At 40.8% G+C, this 20610-nt stretch overlaps 2 protein-coding genes across 2 annotated transcripts in view; one reads left to right on the top strand and one right to left on the bottom strand.

Annotated features, from left to right (window-relative positions):
• The first annotated feature begins 459 nt into the window (after positions 1–459).
• LOC118424891 (fibrillin-1-like) lies at positions 460–15848 on the top strand. The gene is made up of 24 exons (XM_035833698.1): positions 460–731; positions 941–1057; positions 1404–1526; positions 1849–1968; positions 2430–2552; positions 3051–3170; positions 3680–3802; positions 3920–4042; positions 4425–4550; positions 4684–4806; positions 4932–5054; positions 5217–5339; positions 5485–5607; positions 5756–5878; positions 6036–6158; positions 6287–6409; positions 6719–6841; positions 7405–7530; positions 7956–8069; positions 8218–8337; positions 13288–13410; positions 13939–14066; positions 14488–14713; positions 15272–15848. Exons 3-24 carry the CDS (start codon positions 1514–1516, stop codon positions 15502–15504), a joined length of 2802 nt encoding a protein of 933 aa, XP_035689591.1. The 5' UTR covers positions 460–731; positions 941–1057; positions 1404–1513; the 3' UTR covers positions 15505–15848.
• A 366-nt stretch (positions 15849–16214) lies between these two features.
• The window catches only part of LOC118424892 (von Willebrand factor D and EGF domain-containing protein-like), a 30314-nt gene continuing 25918 nt past the window's right edge, over positions 16215–20610 (bottom strand). Inside the window, exons 24-29 of the mRNA XM_035833699.1 lie at positions 20252–20365; positions 20034–20072; positions 19722–19856; positions 19297–19424; positions 18816–19041; positions 16215–17264 (exon numbers count right to left, since the gene is read on the bottom strand). Coding sequence (XP_035689592.1) covers positions 16990–17264; positions 18816–19041; positions 19297–19424; positions 19722–19856; positions 20034–20072; positions 20252–20365 — 917 coding nt within the window. The 3' untranslated portion in view covers positions 16215–16989. The remainder of the gene's footprint in view (positions 17265–18815; positions 19042–19296; positions 19425–19721; positions 19857–20033; positions 20073–20251; positions 20366–20610) is intronic.

Below are 20610 nucleotides of genomic sequence, written 5' to 3' on the forward strand. Positions count from 1 at the left end.
CAAAATAAGTCAACAAGTGTACATTTTCAATGATCCGTTGAACGTTAGCCTCGTGAAAGTATGAATTTTGTTATCAAGCAAATCATTGAACTTGCTATTTGTTCCATTTTTAGACAACGAAGCCCCAATCTTTACAACGGACTCCACTATCACAAAACTTCCCGATGAAGATCTGACCATTGATTTGGGTGCTGAAGATCCCGAAGGAGGGCCTGTGACGTGTAATATGACGTCATTAGGTGACCATGGCGTTACCCTACAGCCAAGCGGACAGCTGGACTGGACAGCAGGTGACGTCAGCTCTACTTCCATCAACGTCACAGTTGAAGACGAATGCGGCGCGTCATCCGAACAGACGTTCCACCTCACCACAATGTCGTGTCCTTGTGAGAACGGAGGGTCCTGTGTGCCCGATCCCGACATGCCCCGCGGACAAGGCTCCTACAGCTGCGTGTGTCCTTGGTACACCGGAGCCGTGTGTGAAACTGAGCTGGACGAATGTCAGTCCAGCCCCTGTGCAAATGACGGAACTTGTATCGATCTTGTGAACGGTTATAACTGCACCTGCGCGGAAGGATACACCGGTAGTCATTGTGATGTGGAGGTTGAGGACAAGTGTGCGGCCCTGGACCCGTGTTTTCCCGAGGTTTCTTGCGTCAACCTGGACGATGGAGGCTACTTGTGTGGGCGGTGTCCTGAGGGATACTTTGGAAACGGATACGAATGCAAAGGTACAGCACTGCAGCCTTCTTCTCTAGTGTTGATTTTGCTATTCATAACTGTTCAAAGACTATGGCCCTTTGTACTACGGTTTCTTCTTTCAGATTGCATTCATTGTAGTAGATATGACGTAAAACAGACTATGTAGACAACCTACCGTCAAAAGAAGGTCAACTTTTGTTACATTTCGGAGCTCCAGTGCTTGTGTAATTTTACACAGATACGGATGAATGTGAGTCAGATGAACATGGCTGCCAGCATGGCTGTAACAACCTTCCCGGAACATACGAATGTACCTGTCCGGACGGCTTCGTGCTGATTGGTGAAGACTGTTTAGGTAAGACTCCAATCTCAATTTCATTCATTTTCATCTATCATGTCTTCGTAAGTGTGTGTGTATGAACAGCTTAACTCGAGAAGGCGTGAATAGATTTTATTGGTATTCGGTACGTGGGTAGGCCTGTTTTTGAGGTCCAAATAGGAGTAAATTTTGCATGGCCCCCTACCTTTTACGGTATTGCAGCGGGACTTCAAGTTTTTATATTTCTGGTTCAAGACATTCTATGGTCATGACATTTGAGTGATAGATAGCTCTTGTGGCGGAGAGGAAGTATTGTAGGTTTAGTTTCCCTTGCGACTGCTTTTTAAGTGCAGTAAAAAGCAATTCCTGATTTTTTAAACAGATGTGGACGAGTGTGAGGCAGACATCGACGAGTGTTCTCACGACTGCACCAACACGGACGGGTCCTACACGTGTGGATGTCCGGATGGGTACGAACTGGACATAGACGAGATGACCTGCATCGGTATTCATTCAGATTACATTCGAACTTGTCTATGCGTCTGAAGCGACCGCCACTTTTTGAAGGATGGCTTTGTTGATCAAAACAGATACGGATTTTTTAAAACTGTACTGATTTCACGCTGATATCGTATCTGTTGAATATGCAATGTTTAAAACGTATTCACCTTTATATTATCTATTTATATATCAATAATACTCTGTCACTAGCCTATAGATATGATCTTCGATCACCTTTATGAATGTGATCATAATTTCTATCTATTGTTCAGATCAGAGATGTCCATCTCGAGTAAATATAACTAAAGAATCTGTCTGTTCTCCAGACATAGACGAGTGTAGCCAGGATGACCCCGACTGTCATGAGTGCACTAACACCCCCGGCAGTTATGGGTGCTCCTGTAGGGACGAGTACGTGGTCGGGGACGATGGGACATCATGTGAAGGTTAGTTTCACTTCGTACGTTCAAACGAGTATAGGACACTGGAAACAATTCGGCTTCCTTTGACGTTTAGATTATACGTATTTCAATATCTTAATGGGTTGCGATTGAGGATGATTTATCCGTATCGTAGATGAATTGCCCTTCGCCGTAACACACCAGCTTCGCAGGCAAGGGCGCGGTGGCAACTGTCCATATTATACTACACGAACTGGCATTCCTAATCTTAGCACAAACGAGTTCCGCTTTACGATAGTTGAAAAACGAAATGATGATTATAGTACACTTTGAAATCTGACGAAACCTAACCAATATGGCGTCCAGGCTGCTTGTTTAAAAAACACGAAGAACAATTTCCTTACGTAAATAAGTATTAGCATGTATAATTTCCTGGGTGTCGTTGAAATACGGATATCGGAATGCTTATCTTTTTTGCTTTGTTCTTTCGTCTTATTGGTAAACAGATGTGGACGAGTGTGCTGAAGGGCTTGACGAGTGTTCTCACGAATGCATTAACACGGAAGGGTCCTACACATGCGACTGTCCTGAGGGGTATAATCTTACCTCTGACGGAATGAACTGTACAGGTAATCATTTCGACTTTTTCGTCACACCTTTTCCAAAAGCTTGTCTTCCTCATCAATACATCTATTTACCTGTTAGGGTAGGTTTGCGCGTGCGTATATATTCAAGTCCATAAAAGGTCCGTATGGAATTCATGGCCCCTACCAGGCTCCACGGGTCACTAAAAAATAATAGAAATCGGACATATAGTTTATTAGCCAGATAATATGTCAGAGGAGCTAGCTGGTCGCAAACCAAACCCCTCGGACAGCTAAGTGACATGTTAGCGTCTATATTTGTCCAATTTCTAGTAGTTTCTAGCGACCTATGAAGCCTGGAAGCCTTGAATGTATAGGCACGTGTCAACCCACCCTTTTATCCGATATGTGTGTCAATGTGAGGATTAATTTACGGCGTTTCAGTCACGAAACAACCTATGATATCCTTTGTGCTGTTTTATTGTTGTTTTACATTGCCAGAAGGTGGACATTATCGATGACATTTATTGCTTTATTCTTTAGACATAGATGAATGCAGTCTTGACACCATGGACTGTCACGAATGCCAGAACACCCAGGGAAGTTTCGAGTGTTCCTGTATGGACGGGTATGAAGTCCATGAGGACGGGACATCATGCCAAGGTCGGTACAGCTAAACGAATCAGATATACAGTACAAGTCACTTGATTGCAAAACGGATTAGACTACTGCACACGTCTGCAGGGAATTCCAATATCCATAAACCCGGTGCGGTCCAGCTGGATAACTTCGCATTGTTGCACCACCCGGATGATTGCACGAAATGCGCAGGCAAATAGGGTTTGCAATTAAACGGCTTCTATTTTGGTGTATACGGTACCATAATTCATCGACGGTTCCTATAACCGGCCTATAACCACCAACTGAACGAGTCCCGAGTCGTAAGATCCCCTATTCACTTATAGTTGACAATGGCCTGAGAACGAGATTTATACCCCGGATGCGGCTAGTCTATCGGGTATTAATGGCAAAATTGAGCCTTCTGGTTGGTCGAAATTGTCTGGCTATATGATAATATGAAGTAGATGCCCTCATCACCAACACTACAATTTTCTATAGTCCCTGTAGACTCTGCATTTGGTCTTATATGGTTTTCCTTTATTTTTCAACAGACGTGGACGAATGTGCTTCGGATCTTGACGAGTGTGCTCACGACTGTACCAACACAGACGGGAACTATACTTGCGACTGTCGTGCAGGGTTTGAACTTGACTCAGACGAAAGGGCCTGCAACGGTAATCATTCCAATAATCTATTTGATCTGATACAACTGAAAACAGATGTCGTGATTTGGTTTCTTGGATCAATAGACAGTTAAGCGTTAACTTTTTTTTCATTTTATCCCTTAACAGACGTGGACGAGTGTGCGGCAGACATTGACGAGTGTTCTCATGACTGCACCAACACTGACGGGTCCTACACCTGTGAATGTCCGGATGGGTACGAACTGAGCTCGGACGAAAGGAACTGTAACGGTAACGATCCCCTACTTTCCAACCAGAGGTCCGGCTTCGGCTTTTGTTTGACGTGTTTCGGCGTTTTTGTCAGACTTTTCTATTTTGCCCCCTTTCCTTCATATCCACTGGTCATCGGAACAAAATAGAAAGGTCGGCAAAAACGCCTAGCCTGATTAAATCCCGTTTACAGCAGCCCGCCCAACAACGAGACAGCAGAGGTTGTGTTACATTGACTAAAACGCCTAAAATCCGACGGAACCGTACCTTTGCTTGCAATCGGAGAGCAGATCTCCATTGTATGTCTTTAAGGTTATCTATTATCCAGTAGTCTCTTGTTGTTAACATCAATAATATCAAGAAACGCTATTTTGAAAAACTATTTTGTTTTATCTCTAATTAGATGTTGACGAATGTTCGTCTTCGAGTCTCAATGACTGTTCTCACGAATGTACCAATACGGACGGGTCCTACACGTGCGGATGTCCCGATGGGTACACACTCAGCTCCGACGACAAGACCTGCAACGGTAAATCTGAAATAATAGTTTTGCTCCATATTGTTATGCTTTGTTTGTTTTTGCATGTCAAATCGGCCACCATTTAACTTTTGTACTGCAATTGGACGGATTTTCATCATATTTTTAATTCATTTTCAAACAGATGTAGACGAGTGCGATTTGGAGCTGGATGAGTGTTCTCACGATTGTACCAACACGGATCTATCTTACACCTGTGAATGTCCCCAGGGATACCAACTCGGGTCGGACGACAGGACATGTGAAGGTATATACGTTACCAAGTTGACTGTTTTATTTTGCATTACAAAGTGACTTGAATTGTCATCTAGTAGCCAGTGCGTGCATGTTTTCAGTTATATTCGTAATAACCTATTTCTTATCCTTCCACAGACGTGGACGAGTGTTCCACTAATGCCCACGAGTGTTCTGACGATTGCACCAATACGGACGGGTCCTACACGTGTGCATGTTCTACAGGGTATGAACTCAACTCGGACGAAAGGACATGTGACGGTAGGTATATCTGAAAGAAAAAAAAATATAAGTAGTCAGTTTCATTTGAAGCCTTACTCAGTCCACAATATAAGAAATGGGGAACATTTTTTGTACTCTGACTTCTTTTCTTTTTATATGGATTCTACCAGTATTCAAGAAACTTTTTCCCTTTTCAAACAGATGTAGACGAGTGTTCCACTGACACCCACGAGTGTTCTGACGACTGTGCCAATACGGACGGGTCCTACACCTGTTCATGTCCTACAGGGTACGAAATCGGCTCGGACGAAAGGACGTGTAACGGTAAGTATTTGAAAGAAAAAGAAACACGTTTAAGTAGCTGGTTTCATACTTGCTAAATGGTACCGTGTACGGAATGTTCATTTTTGTGGTACTTTGACTTATTTTCTTTCTATATGTATTCAAGAAACTATTTTTGTACACACAGATGTAGACGAGTGTTTCACGAACGCTCACGAGTGTTCTGACGACTGCACCAACACGGAAGGATCCTACACGTGTGGCTGTCCTACAGGGTATGAACTCGCCACGGACGGACTAAACTGTAACGGTAAGTATTTGTATGAATGTTTGTTTCCCCGTGCCATTCAAAACGATAATAGGTGTTTGTGATTAGTGCAGGTACGATACGCGAAATTTTTACTTTTGATATGACTAAATATACAGTTACAAACATGTTCCTACCCATTTCCAAACAGATGTGGACGAGTGCGATTCGGATCAGGACGAGTGTTCTCACGACTGCACCAACACGGACGGGTCCTACACGTGCGGATGCCCTACCGGGTACGAACTCAGCTCGGACGACAAGACCTGCAACGGTAAGTATTTGGAAAAAAGACACACGCACATTAGTTACATTCATTTGAGCTCTTTCTCAATGCTACCATGTAAGAACTGAAGATATTTTGTACTTTGACTTCTTTTCTTTCTTTCTTTCTTTCTTTCTTTCTGAAACTTTTTTTTCTTTTCACGCAGATGTGGACGAGTGTTCCACGAATGCACACGAGTGTTCTGACGACTGCACGAACACGGAAGGGTCCTACACGTGTGGATGTCCTACAGGGTATGAAATCGCCACAGACGGACTGAACTGTAATGGTAAGTATATTTTGTATAAATGCAACTCAAAGTAATTTTGTACATTTCTCAGGTGCAATAATCAAAATGAGTACTCCAATGCTGTTCAATATACAGTTACAAACATGTTCCTACCCATTTCCGAACAGATGTGAACGAGTGTGATTCGGGGCAGGACGAGTGTTCTCACGACTGCACCAACACGGACGGGTCCTACACGTGTGGATGTCCTGAAGCTTTCGAACTTGACTCGGATGGATGGACCTGTAACGGTAACTATATGAAAGACCAAAACTTAATGTGTGTATCACTATGTGTAAACACTGAACGTTTGGGACCGCATCTTTTAGCAGCGCCACCTGTACTGCAGTACGTAATATTGCTCTGAGGAAGGTCACAGACGATCACCGAAATGTCGGCTTGAATTAAACACTTGGTTATATGAACAAAATCTTTGCTATCCAATGACGTATCAGCGTGGTGAAACTATTCACGGACGCTTAGCTTCTTTCAGTTTATGTTCTGTTTTCTTTCTTTCAGTATTGGAAAATGTAAACATGTTTCTTCTTATTTTGAAACAGATGTGGATGAGTGTTCCTCGAATGCTCACGAGTGTTCTGACGACTGTACCAACACAGAAGGATCCTACACGTGTGGATGTCCTACAGGGTATGAACTCGATTCGGACGAGAGGAACTGTATTGGTAATTATTTCATTCGCTTTGCTTGTTATGTGGCTATTTGGATGGCCTATACAGCATTTTTCTGCATTGTTATTGATCAGTGATTATTAGTTCATTGCGTTGGAGTGGCGTATAGCTGGTAGAGAGTTGCGCTTGGAACCAAGAGGTCCTGGGGTTCGATACGCCCTCGACGTTCATCATATCGTTCCGTGCCAGTACTGCAGCCAGGCCACGGCCTTCTCGTTAGCTTCTAGTAGGTCCTGGTAGGAGGTGGTGGGGCCTAGTACACAGTTCTTTGTAATGTGTCCCTCGACGTTGTACCTTTGGGAAAGGCACGTACTTTACACGATCTTCCTCACAACGCCCATGTCTAAACAGGCGTACCTCACTTCGGTTGGGGAGGCAAAAGGCGGTTGAAGGGGAGGGTTACGTTAGGCTCGGCCTTCCTATACTGTGTCCTACATGTAGACTCAGTGGATAGCAGTCTACTCTTCCCACGGCCATACAAAAGGCTACGTGCACGGCTATCTTTACCTTGACATTTTATGCTAGTTCATCAACTATGTATGTTTATCCTACAACAGACGTGGACGAGTGTGCTGAAGGGATTGACGAGTGTTCTGATGACTGTATCAACACGGACGGGTCCTACACCTGCAGCTGTCCGACAGCAGGGTTCGAACTTGCCTCAAACGGAAAGACCTGCAACGGTAATCACGTTGATGTGACTTGAATTAGCATTTTTATGAAAACCATCATTATTCTGTTGCAGTGGAGGTGTTGTGATCAATTGATTAATCTGTGATCGTTTTTGCCCTGGTGTAAGTCCTTAGTTTAGCAATTGACATAGAACGTCAGAGACACGAATGGAAGTTAGATGAAATGTACCAGAAGGGTCAGAAAGAGGTGCCAACATGAAGAAGTAAGGTAAGTAGGATGAAATGAAGTGAGTGGGAAGATGACCCCCCGGGCCAGGGTCTGACTTGCGGAGTCGCGGGAAATACAGTTCAAGAGTTGATAGTTTACACTGCATGCAGTACGTTTATATGTTTTCTATAGCAATGTTTCTGTTTAACGGTATGTATATGTACATGTATTACAGTTAACAACATACTGATTTAGACTATATTTCCAGACATCGACGAGTGCGCCAGCTCCCCCTGTCAGAACGGAGGTGAATGTCAGGACGCAGTTAACCAGTACACATGCTCGTGTGCCAGTGGTTGGGATGGGACTCACTGCGATGAAGGTATTTGTTATTCAATCGTCACTTCATCTCTTTCGTTCCTTTTTCTTTGTATACTTTACTCTATTGTTTGTAAACGATTGTCCTCAGCATATCATGCATTTATTTCATTATGGAACATGATATCAAAGTTTTGTTCTTTCTTCTTCAGACATAGACGAATGCTCCCTTGACAGTAATAACTGTCACGAGTGTCAGAACACTGAGGGTAGTTTTGAGTGCTCCTGTAGGGACGGGTACGTTGTGGACTCCGATGGAACATCATGTCAAGGTTCGTATAGTCAAATTTATAAAGTCCAGACTTAAACAGCACTCGGACGAAATGGAACGTATTGGTGAGTAGTTGATTTCTACGTTACTTTGTAGCGTTATCAGTTTAGATTATTTATATTGCAATCCATACATAGTATGGGATTGCAATATATTGTTATATTGCAATCCATACATAGTATGGGATTGCAATATATTGTTTTTCCTTTCGTTCTCCTCCTGTCAAATCTTCAAATTGATTCAACTTTTTCATTTTTGGGCCAAATGAGCTGAAATATGGCAGGGTGGTAGAAGTAGCAAATACCCCCAGGCGTTTTTTTCACTTTCTTGATAGAGGCCTTAGAATTTATGATATTTAGGGTTTTTGGTCATTTTTAGACAAAATATGTATATTTTGGGCCCCTGTGCCCTGGTATTACAAGCTAATGACCTGAAATTTGGTACAGATGTGCATTAAACATGTGAGCACAGAAAACCATCAACACTTTCTTCATAGATTGCTTAAAAAATGAGTTATTTTAGGGTTTTTGGCCATTTCTGACTAAAAATGTATATTTTTGGCTCCTATGCCCTTGTATTAAAACCAAATGACATGAAATTTGGTACATAGGTGCGTTTGACATATGACCACAGAACCCCATCAACGCTTTATTCATTGTTTACTCCAAAAATGAGTTATTTTAGGGTTTTGGGCCATTTTTTGACTAAAAATGTATATTTTTGGCTCCTATACCCTTGTATGAAAACCAAATGACCTGAAATTTGGTACAGAGGTGCATTGAACATATGCTCACAGGACCCCATTGACACTTTCTTCATAGATGACTTCAAAAATTAGTTATTTTGGGGTTTTCAGCCATTTTTGACTAGAAATGTATATTTTTGGCTTCTATGCCCTTGTATGTAAACCAAATCACCTAAAATTTGGTAGAAAGGTAAATTGGACATATGACAACAGGACCCCATCAACACTTTCTTCATAGAACACTCATAAAATGAGTTATTTTGGGATTTGTAGCCATTTTTATCTAAAAAATGTATATTTTTGGCTACTATGCCCTTATATTGAAACCAAATGACCTAAAATTCGGCATGAAGGTGTGTAGGACAAGTGCCCACAGTACTTCATTTACCCATTGAGCAAACATTACTTCAAATTGTTGAATTTTGGGATTTTTTCAAGGATGAAGATGGATTGCAATATGCTGTATTTGCTCCTAAGCAAATGTCGGCCTTTCTAGTTATTTTCACTCCGCGTACCGTAGGTACGCTTCGAGTGAAAATATTGTTTTCATACGGTTTCTTCTTTCTTTCTTTCTTTCTTTCTCCTGTCGCGACCTTTAAAGTGATTCCTCTCCGTCGTTCCTGGACCAAATGGCCTGAAATTTGGCACAAGGGTACAGTTGGCCAATACCCAGACCCGTTTTTCTCATTTTCTTGATAGATACCTTTACAATGATTTTAGGGATGTTTTAAGGTCGTTTTCTGGCCCGGCTGTATATTCATGTCTCCCGTGCCCAGGTATTACGTCCAGATGACTTGAAAGTTGGTATGATACTGCGTGAGATACTTATTAAAAGGACCCCGGTATTATTTTTGGCCAATCGTCACTTCAAAATCATTTAAAAGCCAATTTGGCGGGGTATCTACGCATATTTTCACCGAGCTCGCGTTTCGCGCGTGTAACCATATATGGTCACGTTTGCACGTGCGTCCGTTGCACCATATATGGTTATGGACGTTTCCGCGCGTGACGTAAGCTGTTTACCTGCAGCTGTGCATTGTGGCTAATTGAATTTAGAAGGGAACCAATATGCGCCCGACACTTAGCGGAAGCGATGACCTGATTGGTCAGCTCGGGTACAGCCAATGAGGAAGGGTTTTTCAACTTAGCGGCTGGGAGTACATATATGTCGCCGGGAAGAAGTCCGTTAAAAGTAAGTGAAAAATTGTACTGTTTATCTTAAAATTGGCAACAATACACAAACGCAGTAACAAATTTGTGTAACTTGTCGTCGTTATTGTGTAGTTTTTGTTTGATTTACCCACGTTTAGAGTGTCTGGATAAGCGATACCGTAGCGTCAGAGTGCCGCGGTAAGTGGGAGCGCATGCATGGAATATTGTTGCGCTTTGCAGTGACTGATGAGACAGTACTAGTATTGTATCATCAAGCTTTATTGACACGACAAAAAGTACAGTCAATTTTGTATGGCCAACTTTAAACTGCAACGAAAAAAGAAAGAATACAGAGTATATCTTACAATTCTACTAATTAAACATTATGATATGATTCTACTAATTATCGGTGAAAAGTGTACAGTAGTTCTCTTCCATAGTAACGTTATATGATAGTACAGATTTTCAAGGGCAAATCTACTAGTACAAACTTTACACTATGTTGTGAATTGTCCATTCAGGTTGGTTGTACAAGAATATATGTAATCAGGTGTGGCTTTTTTTCTAATCAACAAACAAAAAGGATCTTCCTTTTACTCTGGGTGGCAGTACATGAAATTACACAAAGGAAATACTAATTATTGTATTCTATTCTATTTTCTACTGGAGGAAGAGGATACACCACCAGGACTGTTGTGCAGACAGGTGGGGTTGTGCCTTGATAGAGGGTGTCAATTTGACAGTGCTAAATTCATTATTGGTCGGGTGCTCGAACTCAACTAATGCCACAAAGTCTGGCCTGTCAGAGAACACAATAGTCAACTGGCTACAAAGGTGGCATCAACAGACACCAAGGAGAGGATAGCAAAGTCACGTACAAGAAGCGTTACTGTGACAGAAACACCAGCCTTATGTATGATTAGGCTATTTGGGACAATATTGTAACTAGTAAACTAAGTGACAATTAGAGATATTATTATACCAACCATGAGTTCAAACATTGTATTTCATGACAGACATGAATAAGTTTTTATGACTTTTCAGACACCACGTCATGGTATATGCTGTGTAATTTAGTAATGCACTGTACTACAAACAGTTAATCAGAATAATTAGATAATCATAAACTGATTAGTTTATGTGGAAAATAAATGGGACGTTAAGTTTATAACAGACGTATAATAACTGCAATTGCTGCATCCTTTTTTCAGACAAAAAGCATGCAAAACATTTAGATATGCAAAACAGACTCCGTGCAAACATACAGTCGCTAATTAGCTTTGTTCATCAATATAATGTATTAGCTGATTAACTCTAAGTATAAAAACAGAATGCGATCCTTTTTGTCTGAATACAATGTGCATACATTTATATGTATTTGTAATGATAATGTAATTGCAGAGCAGCCATGATATCCAATCGGATTTTTTTTTAAATTGCACTTCGCTAAAAACGGCTAATAAGCATATCTTGGTAAAGAGTTAAAAGTGTAGTGCAGTTTGTTTGGAGAGGTCTGCTTGTATGAAGATTAGTAATGCTTGTGACAACCTTGAATAAGCGCAGTAATTGCCCTTGCCTTGTGTAAATAAGCAGGAAAACTTTAATCATAACCACGCTATTGTCTGCTGTGGGTACGTAATACCAACGTTTAGGGTCACATAACGTGTTGCATCTGTAGAAAATTTCCGTTTGTGACATAATTTTTTTTTTTCTTGAAGTAAAACGGTGCTTGCTTTGTTAATGTGTGAAACATTAGCATGCTGTGTGCGTGTTGTAATAAAGAAATAAAAGTTTGATTACCGTACAGTACTCACATTGGATTTTTCAAGTTCAATTTTGGAAAAGTCCATTTTTGCATAAAGGGGAGAGCGGAGTGAAAATAGTTGAATTTGCTCCTAAGCAAATACCGGCCTTTCTAGTTTTTGCTGAGTTTCTTCTTCTCCTGTCAAAATCTTCAAATTGATTCAACTTTTTCATTTTTTGGCCAAATGAGCTGAAATTTGGCAGGGTGGTAGAAATAGCAAATACCCCCAGGCGTTTTTTTCACTTTCTTGATAGAGGCCTTAGAATTTATGATATTTAGGGTTTTTGGTCATTTTTAGACCAATTATGTATATTTTGGGACCCTGTGCCCTGGTATTACAAGCTAATGACCTGAAAATTGGTACAGAGTTGCATTGGACATATGAGCACAGAAAACCATTAACACCTTCTTCATAGATCACTTCAAAAATGAGTTATTTTAGGGTTTTTGGCCATTTTTGACTAAAAATGTATATTTATGGCTCCTATGCCCTTGTATTAAAACCAAAAGACCTGAAATTTGGTACATAGGTGCGTTTGGCATATGACCACAGAGCCCCATCAAGGCTTTATTCATTGTTTACTCCAAAAATGAGTTATTTTAGGGTTTTTGGCCATTTTTGACTAAAAATGTATATTTTTTGCTCTTATGCCCTTGTATGAAAACCTAATGACCTGAAATTTAGTACAGAGGTGCATTGAACATCTGCTCACAGGACCTCATCGACACTTTCTTCATAGATCACTTCAAAAATTAGTTATTTTGGGGTTTTCTGTCATTTTTGACTAAAAATGTATATTTTTGGCCCCTATACCCTTGTATGTAAACCAAATGGCCTGAAATTTGGTACAGAGGTGCATTGGACATATGACAACAGGACCCCATCAACACTTTCTTCATAGAGCACTTATAAAATGAGTTATTTTGTTTTTTTTAGCCATTTTTGTCTAAAAATGCATATTTTTGGCATATATGCCCTTGTGATGAAACCAAATGACCAAAAACTCGGCATGAAGGTGTGTAGGACAAGTGCCCACAGTACTTCATTTTCCCTTTGAGCAAACATTACTTCAAATTGTTGAATTTTGGGATTTTTCAAGGATGAAGATGGATTGCAATATGCTGTATTTGCTCCTAAGCAAATGTCGGCCTTTCTAGTTTGTAGTTTGTTTCATTCGAATTCTATGCAGGCAGATATGCACATGATTCTTTACACGTTTCTTTCTTCTTCTTCTTTTTCTTCCAAACAGACGTGAACGAGTGTGTGATAGATCAGGATGGCTGTTCTCACGACTGTGCCAACACGGACGGGTCCTACACGTGCGAGTGTCCCACAGGGTACAAACTCAACTCGGACGAGAGGAACTGTGACGGTGATTATTATGATAATCTGTTTCACTTAAGTGGTCATACGTTATATGCTTCATCATTTATATTATAATAACTATAATTACCTTCATACCACCATTATACTGGGGCTGCTGCCTCGCTGCGAGAGCGATGCGACCGAGCGATTTGATGGAGCGCTGAATTAATGTTTTAAAATTAGACCCGAAAAAGATGTATTTTGTAGTCTTTTCTGTCACACTTTTACATATTGCATTGCATTCCCGTCACGAAGTTAATAGTTGTACAAATCCAGTTTAGGTCGCAATGTGATCGCTTACGCTGGCATCATATGTCTATGTAAATTTTAATTTACAAAATAAATTTAGTAGTAGCAGTACGGAGTAAGCTGTGGCAACATGATGAAGGTTAAAGCAGCAGAGATGTTAAGAGACATGCATGTTATCAGAATGAAAGGATCCTTAATAATCGATAGCAGCTGCATGTGGTGAATATTACATATTAAGATGCACTTACCTGAACCATCTTTAAGTTATTTATGATGTCTTCTTTAGAACTGATGAAAAAGGGATGTGAGCTGTCCATCGAACAGATCGGAGGCGTGCCGCAGGTCTTCACATCGGCTCTGTCTGACACACAGTCGTTTGAGTTCAGGAGTTTCTCCTCACTTGTGGAGTCTGCGGTAAGGGCACGTTCTTCTCCACGAGTTCTGAAGAGACCTCCATTCCCTGTCTACTCACAGATAGTACAAGTATACAGATTTTAAGTGGTCTATATCGCTTCGCCACGACACCCTAGCATATATATGATCGACGAATGTCCCTGAAGGGAGCAAGAGAGGTGAATAAGGAAATGGGGATCACTAACATCTGTGATTAGAGAGGAAATGGTAGCGCTGCGTCTTTAACAAAGATTCTTGTAAGCTTTGTGTATGTCATGTACATGTTATGTAATGTGTAAATTACTGATATGTATATTCGCTATCGGAGTAGATCTGTATACCTGCACTGTACATAGTCTATGTCTTAGATTAGGTTTTACTATCAGATTTGGGGCCCATTTGGGTATCTATAGTTTGAAGTGTGAATTTTTTCCTATTTCAGCTGGACGAAAGTTTCATGTCCAGTAGTATCAGCCCGATGTACCATGGCTGCCAGGTGACGAGCTGCAGGGCGGGAAGTATCATCGTGAACTTCCAGGTGTTCCTGCTACAAGACTCCGCCTCCGTGGAGAACGTCACTAACGCGTTCCTGCAGGTGCTGAACGGCAGCACGTTCGGCTCGTCACAGATCACCATCGTGCCGTCGTCTTGGAGAGTCTATGAAATCGGTGAGCACTACTCTGATCCTTTCCAACACAGCACTAGACTCAATACAATACGTTGTACTAACCTGTACTATGACGAAGTATGCATGCATGTTACCACCATTACTGGTTGTGCTTGTTTATGATTATACATTTTTTGACACGTGTTATCTGACAGATTCATAATCTATAATATTTGTTCTTTTCAAAAACTGACAGTGATATGACTAACATCGTCGGAGATAGGTATAGAATCGATGTTCTGATTTAATCCTGGAAATTATTGTTACAATTCTGACTGTTGTCTTTCGCATTAATTCCCAAAGTGTACTTTTTAATTGTCTATATATTTACCTCTTTACAAAAGGAGGTATTGTAATCGGTCATTTTGTTTGCTTGTCTGTGTGCCCGCAAGTATATGAATATTGTAGAGTGATAGGAGTGTGGAATATGGTAAAGCCTGAGGTTGGCAATATGGGAAAGTTGGTTTGGCTCGGGTCCAATGTTGTACCCAAAGGGTACGGGTCGGAAGGTTTGCTTGCTGTATATTTCGTTAATTTTGCTACTGTTGATTCTTATCAGCCGAAGCGGACTCCAGCCGTCCCTGGCACACGGTAGAGCTGTACGTGGCCCTTGTGTCTGCGGCGTGCGCTGTTGTTCTAACCGCCGTGGTGGTAGCGATCGTCTGGTGGTGCGGCAAGCACGGCAGGCACCGCGGGAAAACCAGAACCGTCGAGGTCGCCCCTCACACCGACCCACCACCGCCGCCGTACGACGACAGGAAGACAGCGTGGAACGGTGGCGAGTTGACTTAGTACAGATTACTGAAGTCTAAACCTGTCGACATATTTCCTGTTTGAAATGAAAACAATTTCTCACTTTGGAAGCAACAAGTAATGTCGGTGATGAGCATCTATGCAGCAATATGGACTGATAAAATTTTAGAAATATATTTCTTGGAAAGGTCTTCTCAGAGAATTAAAGACTATTACTAGGCTTGTGGCATATAAGACAATTTGTACTTTTCGTTCGACGAATAAACCCACATTCAGGGTTGTAAGAGTGGCGTTATACGCATTTGCTTTTGGAACTAAAAGGCAATTATTCAGGGGTTTGTAGATTTGTTGTGGTTGTCGCTGATGTGCGGTGATTTCAATGTGTGCCTTTTTTTTAAATTTCTTAACTATCGATTTGCTTGTTTGATTGATCCTAACTCTCTCTGTTCGGATCAGACTCTACGTCTATCACTTGATTTTTATGGTGACAATGAGATCGTTGTTGTGTTTAACCGTACCTGTGGCGCAGGAAAACTGCCAAGTGCTTTGTAAACATAGGTTTTTGCCTACTTGATGGACGGACAACGATAATTTCATGCTTTGTCACAGAAACCCGCAGCTGAACATGATGAAAGAGAATGCAATGTTGATCATTTTCATCATTTACCCATGTAAATTTGGCTTATTTTTTTAATTCATGAGAATCAGTAACACAAGAGACTGTGCCCGATGAATCAACCAGTCAATCATTGAATCAATCAGATATTTATTTGCAAATTTAGGGTAAGCCGTCACTACAAATGTTTATATCAAACATCAAAGATAAATCAACTCAAACCACAAGTTCGTAAAACTTTTTTTTTTTGCGAGTAGGCTTCTATATAATAAAAAATTATATAAAACTCACAACAAGCACTGTTTAAGTAATGGATCCAGATTACATGTTCAAATCAGATTACATGTTCAAATCAACTTGATTCAATTTTTGTACGTGCAAAGAGCACAGTGTTCTAATCGAAGTGTTCTACGCTGACTCATTCAATGCCACAGTGTGATCTACAGTGTGATCTACTTATGCTTCAACACTGTTGTGCTTCTCATACGAGTAACATCAATGTTATAAAACACAATTAAAAATAAATTCACACACAGACGTCCCTCAATAAGGTACTCGTCACTGCAAAATGATTAAAAGTTGCTGAGTGGTACTACCATCAAGATCATGATTGGTAAGATCACATTAAATGAGTAAAATAGCTACTATTTTGACTTATCCACCTGCTATAACTAATTCTGTACACGTCGGAAAATTGAATTTTTCCGTGATGGTCAGACACTGGTAGAAGGACAAAACAACGGGACAATACGTTCAAGTTGAACAAGGATAACAATGATTTAACTTCAATTATTTTTATCCAAGCACAAACAACTATGCCACTGTTCGTGCTCTAAAACCTCTGCCGGATACAAAACCAAAAACACACATGTTACGTTTAACCCTAAGTATTTCTACAGCAAAGGTTCCTACTGATACATCGGTGCGACGAAGTTGAGCTTGACCGGCTGACGATCGTCAAACGGCTTGTTGGCCTCCCCGCGCAGCTCCTGCAGATGGACGGGCTCTAATCCATTTCCGTCGTCACCAGCAACGATGTGCAGTTTCCTCTGGCTGTTGTTCTTACAGTAGCACATCAGCACCACCACAGCGATGGTCACACCTACAGCACAGCCGATACACACGAGTGCCAGGTACAGCGGCTCCTTGTACCAGGGGGTAGTTATAGGTAGGTCATCTTTGGCTGCAGAAACACACGCAAACACACACATTTATTTCCGTACACTTTCTTTGAAAACATATCTATGTCTAATAAACGGTCTATATAACAAACATGCGTCACTAGCAGGGACATGTCACCATTTACAAGTGAAGTATTCTAAACTTTCCTAAGTAGGTCTAGATTTACATTGTTCGGATCAATTATACGTGTTTTAGTTCAATTTCTTAACGAACAAAATTACATATGTAGTAATGAGTGTGTAGTCCTCTTAACTCATTTTTTCACTAATGTTGTCTTACTAGTGAAAAAAATGAGTAGAGGAGCGCTATCTCATTAATTCTAACTTTACTTACTTTAATCATAACTATAGACCTAGTCTTTCTAAGTCTGGTGACTACTTAGGTGCCAAATGTCCCTGAAACCTAAAGATGCACATTAAAATGTTGATGAACGTGTTTTGATGGTTTGCTAGAAAGGAATTGGAAAAACGAAAAAAAAATGTCAATGGCGCAACTTATAAAAGGAATACAAGCGATGCTTATCACTCGTTCTCATTAAAATGTCGAAAATGGCATTTTTTTGGTCGAAAAATAAATCGGCATTATTTTCAGTGAAAACTACCTGGTTGTTTAGGAAAATTCCTCTTTTAACCATAGCCAAAATATAGCAACTTATTATTTTCGGTCCCATTGGTAATACATTACAGGGCGGGTAACAAACGTTACCGGTAACGTTTGTTACAACAGTAAACTTTACCCTGTTTTCTTGTAAAGGACTTACCTTATTGACTACATCATTTAGGTATAAGTGGATGTCCCAAGGAACATTTGAAAAGTGGGCAGCTTTTTTACACCAGGTCAAATAGAAAGCTTAGACAGCATCGAACAATGGTAACGTTTGTTACAGTCATTTCTGTACAACATTTTGTTAAGCAAGGTGGGATACAAATAACAGTCAACAACCCTTTCTTGTTTCTTAAGGAAGCCAGAAAACTGTACAGCGTCACAAAAATGGTCATTTCTAGTCTTATACGTGGATAATATAACCGTGGCAACCATCGTACTAGTGGTGGTAACGTTTGTTACAGAATCTGGCGACAGGCATAACCAACCTCACACAGCCTCCAAGATCAGTGACAGTAGCGATCTGACGTGATCGGTCAGAGGGCCTTGTTAGCTGGTTTCACCTGCCGAACAATTATTCTGGGAACTGAATTGTTACATTTTTGGCTACTATTTGAATTCTTCGTTTCTTCTCTGGCGACAGCCATTTTTTAGGGTGTGAAATCCGACCCGTGGCTATAATAACCGTCTAAGCCATCAACCAATACGAATGTTGTTGTGCATCTTTTGTAAAACATTACAGGGGTTATGGAAAAATGAAGGAACCAGTGATGTTGTCTATAATTTTCTCCATATCAAGCCGTAAAGTCAGGCGACAGCATTTCGACATTTAAATGAGAACGAGCCTTATGTAAACGCTGCTTAGGCACCTTTCTTATAAATTTAGCGAGAGATTATCACAACACAGAGCCTTTGATAACAGGAACGGTAACTGATAGCGGAAACATACCGACTTCAGAAACTCTCAGAGACGATGGCAGGACTGACACTCGGGACGACCCGAAGGTGTTTCCCCGTAGGTTCCCGTAGAACGCCCCGGTGACCGTACTGACGGAGGCGGGGCCCTGGGACAGGTAGAGGTCAAACCGGACGATGACGCTTCCTGCCCGGAAGGATTTGATCTTCACTCCCTTGTACCGTCCAGCCAGGCTACCCGCCTCGAAATGTTCGTCAAGCTAGAAAGATACGTCCGATATGTTTTAGTGTTATATGATCATACCTAGCATCAAACACACTCTAACAAGTGTAAAACAATGCAAAAAGTTTTAACTTGATCATGAATGATAATTAGTATTAGTATCTTGTAAGAAAACGTAAAATATTTCATTTTCCGGTCCCGAAAAATGGAACTCTGGAAGAGCTACAAAGGAATTTATGCTAATACGCCAATTAATTTATCAAAGAAGTACGTCATATCAGTGTCTCCTTACCGCAATCCTTACAACTGAAGCCGTCCGCCGGAAATCCTGAGACTCTGTATCGCCCATTTCCGCTGTAAAGCTCTGCTTTACGCCACCAATTTCAATGATTGTCAGTTCAGCTTCGTACGTAATGGATTCTATAGAATATAAGATTCTAATGAGTAGAGTTCCCGGGATGTAATACTACATCTATATAACGTTAAGTGTATCTGCTGTGAGGGGAAAGGAAATTCTAGAAGCTTCAAACAAAGAAATATTACATTCTGTACGGTAGATAAAACAAATTTCACTTCGCGAGAGATATAGTAAGCTATCATATCAGTCAAACATGTTAGTGTCACTGACAGTAGGTGCTGTTTTAAACGTCTGGCGTCATATCTATTTGATTGAGTAACTATTATTTGGCGTACCAGACAGTTGTAACAGTGTTTTACCTCTGCATGTGTCCGAAGTTCCGATGATTATGAAGTAGTATCCAACAGCACACTGGCAGCTGTAGGTTCCGCCATTCTCTACACATTCCTGGTGTTCAACTGTACATGGAGTCGACCTACAGTCACCCGCCATCGCTTTAAAAAAGACAATATATATGTAAATCCTGACACATTCCAGTCCTGTAGTCAGCTAACGAAATGGTAGGGAACCTTGACAATATTGTTGCAATAGATGATGTTCTTATTGCCATAATTGAAATAAAAGAAATATGTGAAGCCTTTCAAATATGGATCTTTATATCTTAAACATACCAGTGGTTGTCTGTATTGGTGGGTCTGTCGGTTGAAGATCTGAAAGACGCGTTATATAGTAGTCAAGTCAAAACAATCAAAGAATTCGAGAAACACATTAAACCTAGAAACAAGCTAAATCCAACACTGTACATTTGGATATCTACATTTTACGTTTCTATGTGTATTTCTTCTGAACATTAAAAGTACTGAGTAAAAGAAGAAAATCTTACACTTACAGCATTCGTCTGTTTCAGGCAGGTACCCAGGCGGACAGATACAGTAGTAACTTCCCTCCGTGTTGATACACACGTACGAGCACACAGCGTCGTCTAGAAGACACTCATTGACATCTGGTATGAAGAAAGAAAGTATACAAATACAAGTACACATTATAGCATCGAAAAGGTACCTGGCTATACATCTAATAGTATGTCCCACACTATCAAACGCATAGCAATGATGTAAGCTGTAAACAATGATGTATATAAACTATACCTCTGTTATACATGTTGCCTGACCCTTACCACTTCCCTCATGACCTCAATAAAAAGCGGCTTGTTTGGCTATTTCAGCTTTCATGAATAAACAATGGATA

Source organism: Branchiostoma floridae, chromosome 10 (assembly GCF_000003815.2).
Source record: "Branchiostoma floridae strain S238N-H82 chromosome 10, Bfl_VNyyK, whole genome shotgun sequence".
Taxonomy (NCBI): Eukaryota; Metazoa; Chordata; class Leptocardii; order Amphioxiformes; family Branchiostomatidae; genus Branchiostoma; species Branchiostoma floridae.

Coding starts and splice junctions, on each gene's coding strand:
- LOC118424891 (XM_035833698.1), top strand. Junction 7,531..7,955: donor AAACGGAAAGACCTGCAACG/GTAATCACGTTG, acceptor CTATATTTCCAG/ACATCGACGAGTGCGCCAGC. Junction 8,338..13,287: donor CGATGGAACATCATGTCAAG/GTTCGTATAGTC, acceptor TCTTCCAAACAG/ACGTGAACGAGTGTGTGATA.